The sequence below is a fragment of the Mobula birostris genome, chromosome 9 (genome assembly GCF_030028105.1).
Source record: "Mobula birostris isolate sMobBir1 chromosome 9, sMobBir1.hap1, whole genome shotgun sequence".
In the NCBI taxonomy this organism is placed as follows: Eukaryota; Metazoa; Chordata; class Chondrichthyes; order Myliobatiformes; family Myliobatidae; genus Mobula; species Mobula birostris.
The window spans coordinates 77,288,329-77,301,235 of record NC_092378.1 but is presented as its reverse complement, the minus strand read 5'-3'; the positions used below and the strand labels follow the sequence as shown (position 1 = coordinate 77,301,235).

Genomic DNA, 12,907 nt, shown 5'->3' with positions numbered 1-12,907 from the left:
GTCAGTTAACAGTTTGTCTCCAGAGATGGAGAGAGAAAGATCAAAAAAGGGGAGGGAGGTGTCAGAAATGGACCATGTGAATTTAAGGACAGGGTGGAGGCAAAGTTGATGAAATTGACGAGCTCAGCTTGGGTGCATGAAGCAACACAAATGCAGTCATCCAGGTAGCAAAGGAAGAGTTGAGGAGCATTCATGGAATGTGGACTGTTCTATGTAGCCAACAAAAAGGCAGGCACAGCTGGGGCTTATGTGAGTGCCCACAATGACCCCTTGAGTCTGGAGAAAGAGGGAGGAGATGAAGGAGAAATTGTTGAAGGTGAGGACCAGCTCTGCCAGACAGAGGAGATGGTGGTGGGAGGGGAACTAGTTGGTTCTTTTGATGAAAAAGCAGAGAGCATTAAGGCCTTCTTGATGGGGGAGAGAAGTGTATAGCAAATGAACATCCATGGTAAAGAGCAGGTAGTCAAGACCAGAGATTTGAAAGTTGTTGAAGAGATCCGGAGCATGTGAAGTGTCATGGATACAAGTGGGAAGGGACTGAACCAAGGAGGAGAGAATGGAGTCGGGGTATGAAAACACGAGTTCAGCAGGGCAGAAGCAGGTAGGGACAACAGGCCTACCAAGAAAGTCAGGTTTGTGGACCTTGGGTAGGAGGTAGAAGGGAGCAGTGTAGGGTAGGGGAATTATAAGTTTGGTGGCAGTGGATTGGAGTTCTCCAGAGCTGATGAGGTCATTGATAGTGTTGGAGACAATTTTCTGATGATGCAAAGCTGGGTCCTCTTCAAGGAGTAGATAAGAGGAGCTGTCTGAGAGTTGCCACTTGACCTCAGTAAGGTAGAAGTCAGTCCACCACACTTCAACAACATCCCTTTTGTTTTCAGGTTTGATGGTAAGGTTGGCATTGGTGCGGAGAGAGTGGAGGAGAAGTGTGCAGGGAGGGGTAAGGTTGGAAAGGAATGAGGAGTGCTGAACTTGAGCTAGTTGATGTCTCATCGACAATTAGAGATGAAAAGATCCAGATCAGACAGGGAACCAGAGCAGGGCGTTCAAGAAGAGGAGGATTGGATAAAGGAGAAAGGGGTCATCAATGAAGGGTGTGGATTTTTTGTCAAAGAAATGGGCTTGGAGACCAAGGCAATAAAAGAAGAGTTCAGCGTTGTGGCAGGTGCAAAACTCGCTGAGATGCGAGCGAAGGTGGACAAAGGTAAGGCCCAGCTGAAGACACAACATTCTGTCCTTCAGCCCACAATGCTGTGCCGAACATGTACTTACTTCAGAAATTATTTTTCTAAGCCCCATGTACCTATCCAAGAGCCTCTTAAAAGATCCTATTGTATCCGCCTCCACCACAGTCGCCGGCAGCCCATTCCACACACTCACCACTCTCTGCGTAAAAAACCTAGCCCTGACATCCCCTCTGTACCTACTTCCAAGTACCTTAAAAATGTGCCCTCTCACGTTAGCCATTTCAGCTTTGGGAAAAAGCTTCTGACTATCCACACGATCAATGCCTCTCATCATCTTATATACCTCTATCAGGTCACCTCTCATCCTCCATCGCTCCCAGGAGAAAAGGCCAAGTTCACTCAACCTATTCTTGTAAGGCATACTTCCCAATCCAGGCAACATTTTTGTTAATCTCCTCTGCACTCTTTCCACATCCACATCCTTCCTGTAGTGAGGCGACCAGAACTGAGCACAGTACTCCAAGTGGGGTCTAACCAGGTTCCGATACAGCTGTACCATTACGTCTCAGCTCTTGAACTCAATCCCACGGTTGATGAAGGCCAATGCACTGTATGCCTTCTTAACCACACAGTTAACCTGTGCAGCAGCTTTGAGTGTTCTATAGACAGGGACCCCAAGATCCCTCTGATCCTCCACACTGCCAACAGTCTTATCATTAATTCTATATTCTGCCATCATACTTGACCTACCAAAATGACCCACTTCACACTTAACTGGTTGAACTCCATCTGGCACTTCTCTGCCCAGTTTTGCATCCTATCAATGTCTTGCTGTAACCTCTGACAGCCCTCCATATTATCCACAACACTCCTAACCTTTGTGTCATCAGCAAATTCACTAACCCATCCCTCCACTTCCTCATCCAGGTCATTTATAAAAATCACAAAGAGAAGGGGTCCCAGAACAGATTCCTGAGGCATACCAACCTCCATGCAGAATTATACCAGTCTACAACCACTCTGCCTTCTGAGGCCAAGCCAATTTTGGACCCACAAAGCAAGGTCCCCTTGGATCCCATACCTCCTTAGTTTCTCAATAAGCCTTGCATGGGGTACCTTACCAAATGCCTTGCAGAAATCCATATATGCTACATCTACTGCTCTACCTTCATCAATGTGTTTAGTCACATCCTCAAAAATTTCAGTCAGGCTCGAAAGGCATGACCTACCTTTGATAAAGCCATGCTGACTATTCCTAATCATATTATGCCTTTCCAAATATTCACAAGTCCTGCCTCTCAGAATCTTTTCCATCAACTTATCAACCACTGAAGTAAGACTCACTGGTCTATAATTTCCTGGACTATCTCTACTCCCTTTCTTGAATAAGGGAACGATATCTGCAACCCTCTAATTCTCCAGAACCTCTCCCGTCCCTATTGATGATGCAAGGATCATTGCCAGAGGCTCAGCAATCAACTTCCTCGCCTCCCACAGTAGCCTGGGGTATATCTCTTCCAGTCCCGGTGACTTAACTTGGTGCTTTCCAAAAGCTCCAGCACATTCTCTTTCTTAATGTCTATATGCTCAAGCCTTTCATTCACTGTAAGTCATCCCTATAATCGCCAAGATCCTTTTCCATAGTGAATACTGAAGCAAAGCATTCATTAAGTACCTCCGCTGTCTCCTCCGGTTCCATACACACTTTTCCACTGTCACACTTGATTGGTCCTATTCTCTCACGTCTTATCCTCTTGCTCTTCAAATACTTATAAAATGCCTTGGGGTTTTCCTTAATGCTGCTCGCCAAGGCCTTCTCATGGCCAAGTTGCTGATGTTCGAGGTCCAGGCTGGAGCTGAAAGCCGCGCAATTTACAGTCTGAAGGCATCCAGGATCATTGGAAATGGACTTAGTGACAGTGGAATCCACAGTCTGGAGCTCACCTCACCTTAACAGGGATAGACTTACTCTTGTTGTAACCTACCACCCCATGAGCCTCTCCATCCAACACATCATTCTCCACAGCATCCGACATTTCCAAAGGGATTCTACCACCAAACACATTTACTTCCCATCGCCCTCCACACACTCTCCACTTTCCAAAGGGAATTCTCCCTCCATGATTCCCTCATCCATTCATCCCTCCCCACTAATCTCCATCCTGGCACTTATCCCTGCAAGCAGCCATAGTGTTACACCTGTCCATTCTTCTCCTCCCTCGTCTCCACAAAGTCCTTCACTGGTGAATCTACTGTATCTGGTGCTCCTGATGCGGCCTCATCTATACTGGTGAGACCCATTGTAAATTGGGGGACTGCTTTGTCTAGCGCTTTCACTCTATCCGCCAAAAGTGGAATTTCCCAGTGGTCAACTATTTTAATTCCTATTCCGACAGGTTGGCCCATGGTCTTCCCTTCTACCGTGATGAAACCACTCTCAGGGTGAAGGAGCAACACCTCGTATTCTGTCTGAGTAGCCTTCAACCTGACAGCATGAATATCGATTTCGCCTTCTGGTAAAGGTTTTCCCCCTCCCTCTTCCATTTGCCACTGTGGCCTCTTACTTTTTCTCACCTGCCTTTCACCACCCCCTGGTGCCCCTCCATCTTCCCTTTCTCCCACGGCCCACTCTCCTTCCCAATCAGATTATTCCTTTCCAGCCCTTTACCTTTCCCACCCACCTGGCTTCATTTATTACCCTCTGGCTATCCTCCTTCCCCTCCCCCACCACCTTTTTATTCTGATACCACCCCACCCCCACTTCCTCTCCAGTCCTGAAGAAGGGTCTCGGTTCAAAATATCGACTGTTTATTCATTTCCATAGATTCTGCCTGACCTGCCAAGTTCCTCCAACATTTTATGTGTGTTGATTTGAAACTAACAGCTTGAAGAGATAAATGACAATACAATTAGAATCAACGTAGGTTGAACTCACATCTATTTTAGATGTTTTGGCAAATGCCCCAACTGGATGCACGTGATCATAAAGAATGATAACGCCTACCATCACCCTCAGACAAAATGATACTGTTTCTTCATTTGCAAATCTGCTCTTGTATTCCCTGTAAATGAAGAAATAAACCAGACAAGTATTTCTATGATTTTGACATTCAGTTTCACTTTAAATCAAGAGTGCCTTATTACCATATACCAACACATCAGTAATTGTAGAAATATTTTTTGGTTAATATTGGCTAATATAACCAATTACTTTACCTCACCAAGTTGACTGGATTGAATAAGGCTCACTATATGATACCAAATGAAACAATGACACCCATGCTAGATTACATTAAATATTGTAATTTGCTTCATGCAAAGAATTTGATAGCCAATTTGTAAAACCCCATATAAAATTACACAAATGTTGCTACAATGGAAAGGTCATATCAGTAAATTTTTGGCATCAATAAATACTACTTATCAATGCTTTAAGTGGGCAGTGAGCACAAGGGATGAAGACATTTAGTGTGAATTACAAATCTCCAGGGCTCGCTGGGTGACTTAAACCTGCTTGTTTCACACACGAGACAACTGCCCCTTAGTATCCCTTTTATTTTCAATAATTTTTTAGTCCTATATATAGATTGCCATTTAAACTTGCTTTATACGATTAGAACTTAAAACTATGGATTAAATTACCCTTTAATAATAATTGTTAATGACTGGCACTCAATCTCATTGATACAAAGTCAAAAAAGCATCATTACCAATCTAATAAAATCATTAGATTTTAAAAAGAAATTCACATTTTCTTTTCCTCCTTCCCATTTTGCTCATAATTCTATACCTCCTCTGCTGTTTTACTTTCTATTTCTAACTTAATGTTAATTTATCTCTCCCCCAATACTGAGATAGGCCTGAAACTGATAGCACTCTGTCATTATCAGCTTGGCATTGCTGGTTAGAGAGGAGATTAACGCAATAGAAAGGAAGGACATTAGCCGGGGGGATGGTGAATCGATATGGTAGAGCTGCATAACACTAAGGGGCAGAAAGTGCTGGTGGGAGTTGTGTACAGGCCACCTAACAGTAGTAGTGAGGTTGGGGATGGCGTTAAACAGGAAATTAGAAATGTGTACAATAAAGGAACAGCAGTTATAATGGGTGACTTCAATCTACATATAGATTGGGTGAACCAAATTGGTAAGGGTGCTGAGGAAGAGGATTTCTTGGAATGTATGTGGGATGGTTTTCTGAACCAACATGTCAAGAAACTAACAAGAGAGCAGGCCAGTCTAGATAGGGTATTGAGCAATGAGGAAGGGTTAGTTAGCAATCTTGTCGTGCGAGGCCCCTTGGGTAAGAGTGACCATAATATGGTGGAATTCTTTATTAAGATGGAGAATGACATAGTTAATTCAGAAACAAAGGTTCTGAACTAAAAGAAGGGTAACTTTAAAGATATGAGACATGAATTAGCTAAGATAGACTGGCAAATGATACTTAAAGGGTTGACTGTGGATTATGCAATGGCAAGCATTTAAAGATCGCGTGGATGAACTACAACAATTGTTCATCCCAGTTTGGCAAGGTAGTGCACCTGTGGCTGACAAGGGAAATTAAGGATAGTATCAATTCCAAAGAAGAAACATACAAATTAGCCAGAAAAAGCGGCACACCTGAGGACTGGGAGAAATTCAGAGTCCAGCAGAGGAGGACAAAGGGCTTAATTAGGAAAGGAAAAAAGATTACGAGAGAAAGCTGGCAGGGAACATAAAAACTGACTGTAAATGCTTTTATAGATATGTGAAAAGAAAAAGATTGGTTAAGACAAATGTAGGTCCCTTACAGTCAGAAACAAGTGAATTGATCATGGGGAACAAGGACATGGCAGACCAATTGAATAACTATTTTAGTTCTGTCTTCACTAAGGAGGACATAAATAATCTTCTGGAAATAGTAAGGGACCGAGGGTCTAGTGAGGGTCAGTCTAGGGAACTGAGGGAAATACATGTTAGTAGGGAAGTGGTGTTAGGTAAATTGAAGGGATTGAAGGCAGATAAATCCCCAGGGCCAGATGGTCTGCATCCCAGAATGCTTAAGGAAGTAGCCCAAGAAATAGTGGATGCATTAGAGATAATTTTTCAAAACTCGTTAGATTCTGGATTAGTTCCTGAGGATTGGAGGGTGGCTAATCTAACCCCACTTTTTAAAAAAGGAGGGAGAAAGAAACCAGGGAATTATAGACCGGTTAGCCTGACATCGGTGGTGGGGAAAATGCTAGAGTCAGTTATCAAAGATGTGATAACAGCACATTTGGAAAGCGGTGAAATCATCGGACAAAGTCAGCATGGATTTGTGAAAGGAAAATCGTGTCTGACGAACCTCACAGAATTTTTTGAGGATGTAACTTGTAGAGTGGATAGGGGAGAACCAGTCGATATGGTATATTTGGATTTTCAAAAGGCTTTTGACAAGGTCCCACACAGGAGATTAGTGTGCAAACTTAAAGCACACGGTATTGGGGGTATGGTATTGATATGGAAAGAGAATTGGTTGGCAGACAGGAAGCAAAGAGTGAGAATAAACGGGACCTTTTCAGAATGGCAGGCAGTGACGAGTGGGGTACCGCAAGGCTCAGTGCTGGGACCCCAGTTGTTTACAATGTATATTAATGACTTAGACGAGGGAATTAAATGCAGCATCTCCAAGTTTGCGGATGACACAAAGCTGGGCGGCAGTGTTAGCTATGAGGAGGATGCTAAGAGGATGCTGGGTGACTTGGATACGTTAGGCGAGTGGGCAAAGTCATGGCAGATGCAATTTAATGTGGATAAATGTGAGGTTATCCACTTCGGTGGCAAGAACAGGAAAACAGATTATTATCTGAATGGTGGCCGATTAGGAAAAGGGGAGGTGCAACGAGACCTGGGTGTCATTGTACACCAGTCATTGAAAGTGGGCATGCAGGTACAGCAGGCTGTGAAAAAGGCAAATGGTATGCTGGCATTCATAACAAGAGGATTCGAGTACAGGAGCAGGGAGGTACTACTGCAGTTGTACAAGGCCTTGGTGAGACCACACCTGCAGCATTGTGTGCAGTTTTGGTCCCCTAATCTGAGGAAAGACATTCTTGCCATAGAGGGAGTACAAAGAAGGTTCACCAGATTGATTCCTGGGATGGCAGGACTTTCATATGATGAAAGACTGGATCGACTAGGCTTATACTCTCTGGAATTTAGAAGATTGAGGGGGGGGATCTTATTGAAACGTATAAAATTCTAAAGGGATTGGACAGGCTAAATGCAGGAAGATTGTTCCCGATGTTGGGGAAGTCCAGAATGAGGGGTCACAGTTTGAGGATAAAGGGGAAGCCTTTTAGGACCGAGATGAGGAAAAACTTCTTTACACAGAGAGTGGTGAATCTGTGGAATTCTCTGCCACAGGAAACAGTTGAGGCCAGTTCATTGGCTATATTTAAGAGGGAGTTAAGTATAGCTGTGGCTGAAGGGATCAGGGGGTATGGAGAGAAGGCAGGTACAGGGTTCTGAGTTGGACGATCAGCCATGATCATACTGAATGGCTGTGCAGGCTCAAAGGGCCGAATGGCCTACTCCTGCACCTATTTTCTATGTTTCTATGTTTACTCGCAGCTACTTACACATGGAAGAGGCAAAAGCAGACAAACTAGGGCACTTGCTACAACATCCTAGTCTAGTCAGTGGCATCTGGGCCATAACGACATCTCTGAAATAATTACCAATAAGAAACATGTCCTACTCACGGTGTCTCCAGCATAACTCTGCACACACTTGCCATTGTGCTTAAGCAGTCAGTCGTGTTTTCTATAGGTAGAGACTTGTTCTACAAAAGATTTTTTTTTAAAGTATCAGCTTTATTTTTCACATATACATCAGACTCTATGCATATCAGGCCACATCAATATACTTACATCTGAAACAAACTTTGTTGTGGCATCACTCAAGGTTTTTAGCATTGGAGTTGCTTCAGCATAAAACAAGGACATTCTGTTGGCCAATTCATTATTTACTTCATTTTCTCCTTCTGCCTACAAATAAAAAGGTACTTAACTTTGTTTAATAAGTGCAAAAAATTAACTGAAATCACCATGAATAAATAAATTCACAAGTACCTAAAGAACTGTACACCATATAATGTGAACCTACTTTGCCATTCACTAAGATTATTACCACAGAATTCCAATTTCCTGCCCTATGCCTACATTCTTTGATTCTCTTAGTGTCCAAAAATCCATTTTGTCTTGTGTTTCATGTTGATGTTCATTGACTAGGCATCTGGAGCCTGCTGTACATAACTCCAAAGATTTAAGATCCTTTAAGTGAAAATATTTCTCTATGTTATGAGACTGCCAACCCAAGAAAGAATATCTATGTCCTCTAATTCTTGAGTTTTCGTGACCATCAGCTCATTTAAGCAATGTTACTGAGGATAAGCACTTGATCTAATGTACAGGACAATGGTCCAAGAGTAGGAAAGTAGGATTAGTTCTTTCTTAGGATGGTAGGATACAATGGGGAAATAGTTTATTTTAATGAGTTTGCACACATTTATATGTATGGGAGAGGAGTGGTGTAGGATAGTGTGGGAAAAGTATGAAGGTGCATAGAGATGATAGTGGGGAGAGTGATCAGTTTGAACCAAAGTGTAACTGGATCAGTTTCATAAATATTCAGATAGCAATGAGGAGTTATACAGGAGTGTGACAGATTGGCTTGTTGTGTAGTCTTGCAACAATCTTGTACTCAATGTCAGTAAGACCACTGAATTGATTGTGGACTTGAGGAAATGGAAGTCGAGGAAAGAAACACCAGACCTCATCAATGGGTCGGCAGTGGAAAGAGTGATCAGTTTCAAGTTCCTGGGTGTCAATATCTCTGAAAATCTATCCAAGGCCCAACGTATTGATGCAATCATGAAGGAAGTGCACCAGCTGTTATATTTCATTAAGATTTGGTATGACACAAAGACTCTAGCTAGTTTCTGCAGTTGTACCATGGAAAGCATTCTAACTGGTTGCATCACTGTCTAGTATGGAGGGGCTACTACACAGGACTGGAAAAGCTCCAAAGGGTTGTAAACACAGCCAGTTCCATCATGGGCGCTAGCTTCCTACCATCGAGAACATCTTCAAAAAGTGATGCCTCAAGGTGGCAGAATCCATCATTGGGGACAAACACCATCTATAAGTTTGCCAATGACACTGTTGCTGGCAGAACCTCAGATGTGATGATATACACAAGTGAGATAGATTGGCTGCTTGAATATAGTCGCAGCAACAACTTTGCACTCGACATCAGTGAGACGAAGGAATTGATTGTGGAGTTCAGGAAAGGCAAGTCGAGGGAACGCACACACCAGTTCTCATTAAGGTGGAAAGGGTAAGCAACTTCAAGTTCCTGGGTGCCAACATCTCTGAAGATCTATCCTTGGCCCAACCTACTGAATCAATTACAAACAGGGCATAGTAGTGGCTATAGTTCATTGTGAGTTAGAGGAGATTTGGTATGTCACAAGTGACTCTAGCAAGTTTCTACAGATGTACCATAGAGAGGATTCACAAGTTGCATCATCATCTGTTATGAAGAAGCCACTACACAGGATTGGAAAAAGCTGCACAGGGTTGTAAATTCAGCCAGCTCCGTCATGGGCACTAGCCTCTCCATCATTGAAGAAATTTTCAAAAGATGTGCCTCAAAAAGGTGGCATTCATCATTAAAGACACCCACCACCCAGGACACACCTTCTTCTCATTACTACCATCAGGGAGGAGGTACAGGAGCCTGAAGACACAAAATCAACATTTTAGGAACAACTTCTTCCCCTCCACCATCAGATTTCTAAACAGACATTAAACTCATAAACACTACCCCACTATTTTTGCTCTCTTATTGTACAACTTATTTCTCTTCTATTTACATTTAGTAAAATGTATAGTATATTTTATTTATTGCACTGTACTGCTACAGCAAAACAACACATTTCATGACATATGTTAATGCTAATAAACCTGATTCGGAATACTGTGGTTACAAAATAAAGTCAAAGGACAGAGCATTCTGCAACAAATGAATCACGTCTTCCTTTCCCAGAGTCTCTCTTATCATCTAAGCACATCGAGAGAGTGCTAACAACATCATTCCAACTGCATTGGAACAGGTTCAACACATTTAATATTCACTACTACTTTACCACAGACACACAGTGCCATCACTGTGCACTGCAGCAACTCACCAATTACACCTACAAATGCAAGGCATTACTCCCATCTGCAAATTTTTATCCAAGTCATTTGGCAACCTGAAATTTATCACTAAATTTCTAACATTTCCTATCCATTCTAACACTATGGGAGTACTTTATTTACCTGTATTTCAACTTTTTAAGCTCACTCTCACCTTCTCAACGCTAACTTGAAAGCACCATAGAAAGAAGGAAAATTGTTGCTAGGACCAGTGGATTTTGAGTTATCAGGTGACATTGGGTAGGCTGAGACTGTTTTCCTCAGACTGAAGATTGATAATGGCTTTGTTTTTCCCCATGGTAAGTATCCACACCGCCCCCCACCACCTCCAGAGTAGTGGAGTCAAAAAACAGAGGCCACAGATTTAAGGTGAGGGGGAAAGACTTAAAGGGGAACCTGAGGGGACAACTCTGTATATAGAGGATGGCGGGTGTCTGAAATGAACTGCCAAAGGAAATTGTAGAGGAAGGTATAATGATGTTTAAAAGCAATTAGTCAGATATCTGGATAGGAAAGCTTTAAAGGGATATGCTCTATAACTCTATAAACTCCTATGCTTTATAACTTTATGACTTTAAAATTAAAACGAACAATCATGCTCAAAAATTTGCAAGTACATCAAAATAGATAGCAAAAGTGATTTTTAATGAACTTTTTAAACATTTTAGACTGTAAATGAAGATGCTAATATGCACATGATTAAAAATGAAATGTCATAAACAAATCTAAGCTGCCTCAAGTATTTCAAAATTTCATATTTATCAAGTGAAAAAGGAATGCAAATATACTGCAAACAGTTGTTTTATAGTCAGGGAAAATACTAGAACACACTGAAGCTTTGTTAAAGTGCAAAGGAGCATAACAATTTCAGTTTTATTATGCAAACAGCAAGAAGAGTTTGCACAAACACGAGGAAATCTGCAGATGCTGGAATTTCAAGCAACACACATCAAAGTTGCTGGTGAATGCAGCAGGCCAGGCAGCATCTCTAGGAAGAGGTACAGTCGACATTTCAGGACGAGACCCTTCATCAAGACTAACTGAAAGAACAGCTAGTAAGAGATTTGAAAGTGGGAGGGGGAGGAGGAGATCCGAATTGATAGGAGAAGACAGGAGGGGGAGGGATGGAGCCAAGAGCTGGACAGTTGATTGGCAAAAGGGACATGACAGGATCATGGGATGGGAGGCCTAGGGAGAAAGAAAAGGGGGAGGGGGGGAAAGCCTAAAGGATGGGCAAGGGGTATAGTGAGGGGGAATAATGAGAAGAATTTGCACATTAGTTCACAATCTAATAAGATTTAAGAAGAATAGAAAAGTGCACTTCGTAGAGAAGGAAATCAGAATAGCAATATCTGGAACTCCAGTTTAATAGCACTTCTTCATACCCCAAAAGTTACTTTCTGTTTTCTTTTGCCAGAAAATCCTAAACATTTGACTTACTGGAACATTGTTGATCCTCATGCGACTTAAAGTTCTCCTGTAGTAGCTGAAATCATTCTGTATAGCAGGATTTGTCATCTGTATAATTAAGTGAAATTAATTTTGCTTTTCCTGCTTAAAATTCAATAACATAAAACATTTATATATATATACACACACACACACACACACACACACACACACACACACACACACACACACACACACACACACACACACAAAATATACATATGCATTGAGAAGTGATTGTTATACAAGTCGACCTTCACTAATCTGGCACCATTGGGACCTGAAGAGTGCCAGATTAGTGAACGTGCCCAAGTACAGAAGGATCACATTAAGCATAATCAGTGCCGGATTGTTGAAGGAACCGGATTACAGGTAGTCCAATTAGTGAAGGTCGACTGTATCTAGAAAATATCAGTGTTGATGGACAAAGTCAACATTAAGAAATATTTTCATAAACATTTGTGCCTGAAGATTTCAAGAAATAATGCTATTTATTTTAATGTTAAAATAACCTGTAAAATCATTAGATTTTTTTATTATGACCAAACCTTTGCAAAATCCATGTAGGGTTTCAGATAACACACATCAAAGTTGCTGGTGAACACAGCAGGCCAGGCAGCATCTCTAGGAAGAGGTACAGTCGACGTTTCAGGCCGAGACCCTTCATCAGGACTGTTTCAGATGTTGTAATTATATTATTTTATGAAGCCTTGTTAATTGAATAGCATTCAAAAGATTCTTCCTTCCCTTGTTTCATCATCCACTTTTCCCTCTGTTGATGATGCACATGTGGACACTGCCAACCTCCCACCCAACATCTGATCTAGACCACGTGACTCCTCGAGCCAACTCAGTCATTGAGTAAGATTGTGGGTAATCTGCCCTTGATCTTAAGTCTATTTCCCTATCTGTTCCCCACAATGCCCATCTCTTACATATTTAAAAAATCTCTAACTTAGTTCTGAGTATGGCAATCTCCACAGCTCTCTGGAACTGCAAATTCCAAAGGTTCACAGCTTACTGAAGTGAATTTTTCCCCATCTCT

General features: G+C 42.0%; 1 protein-coding gene across 10 annotated transcripts in view; it reads right to left on the bottom strand.

The window, feature by feature from the left end:
* Positions 1-12,907, bottom strand: part of fam49bb (family with sequence similarity 49 member Bb) — a 198,066-nt gene that overhangs the window by 26,023 nt on the left and 159,136 nt on the right. For all 10 annotated transcript variants that reach the window (XM_072268289.1, XM_072268294.1, XM_072268285.1 and 7 more), the window contains 4 exons: positions 11,854-11,931; positions 8,083-8,199; positions 7,915-7,994; positions 4,123-4,249 (listed from right to left, as the gene is read on the bottom strand). In XM_072268289.1, coding sequence (XP_072124390.1) covers positions 4,123-4,249; positions 7,915-7,994; positions 8,083-8,199; positions 11,854-11,931 — 402 coding nt within the window. The remainder of the gene's footprint in view (positions 1-4,122; positions 4,250-7,914; positions 7,995-8,082; positions 8,200-11,853; positions 11,932-12,907) is intronic.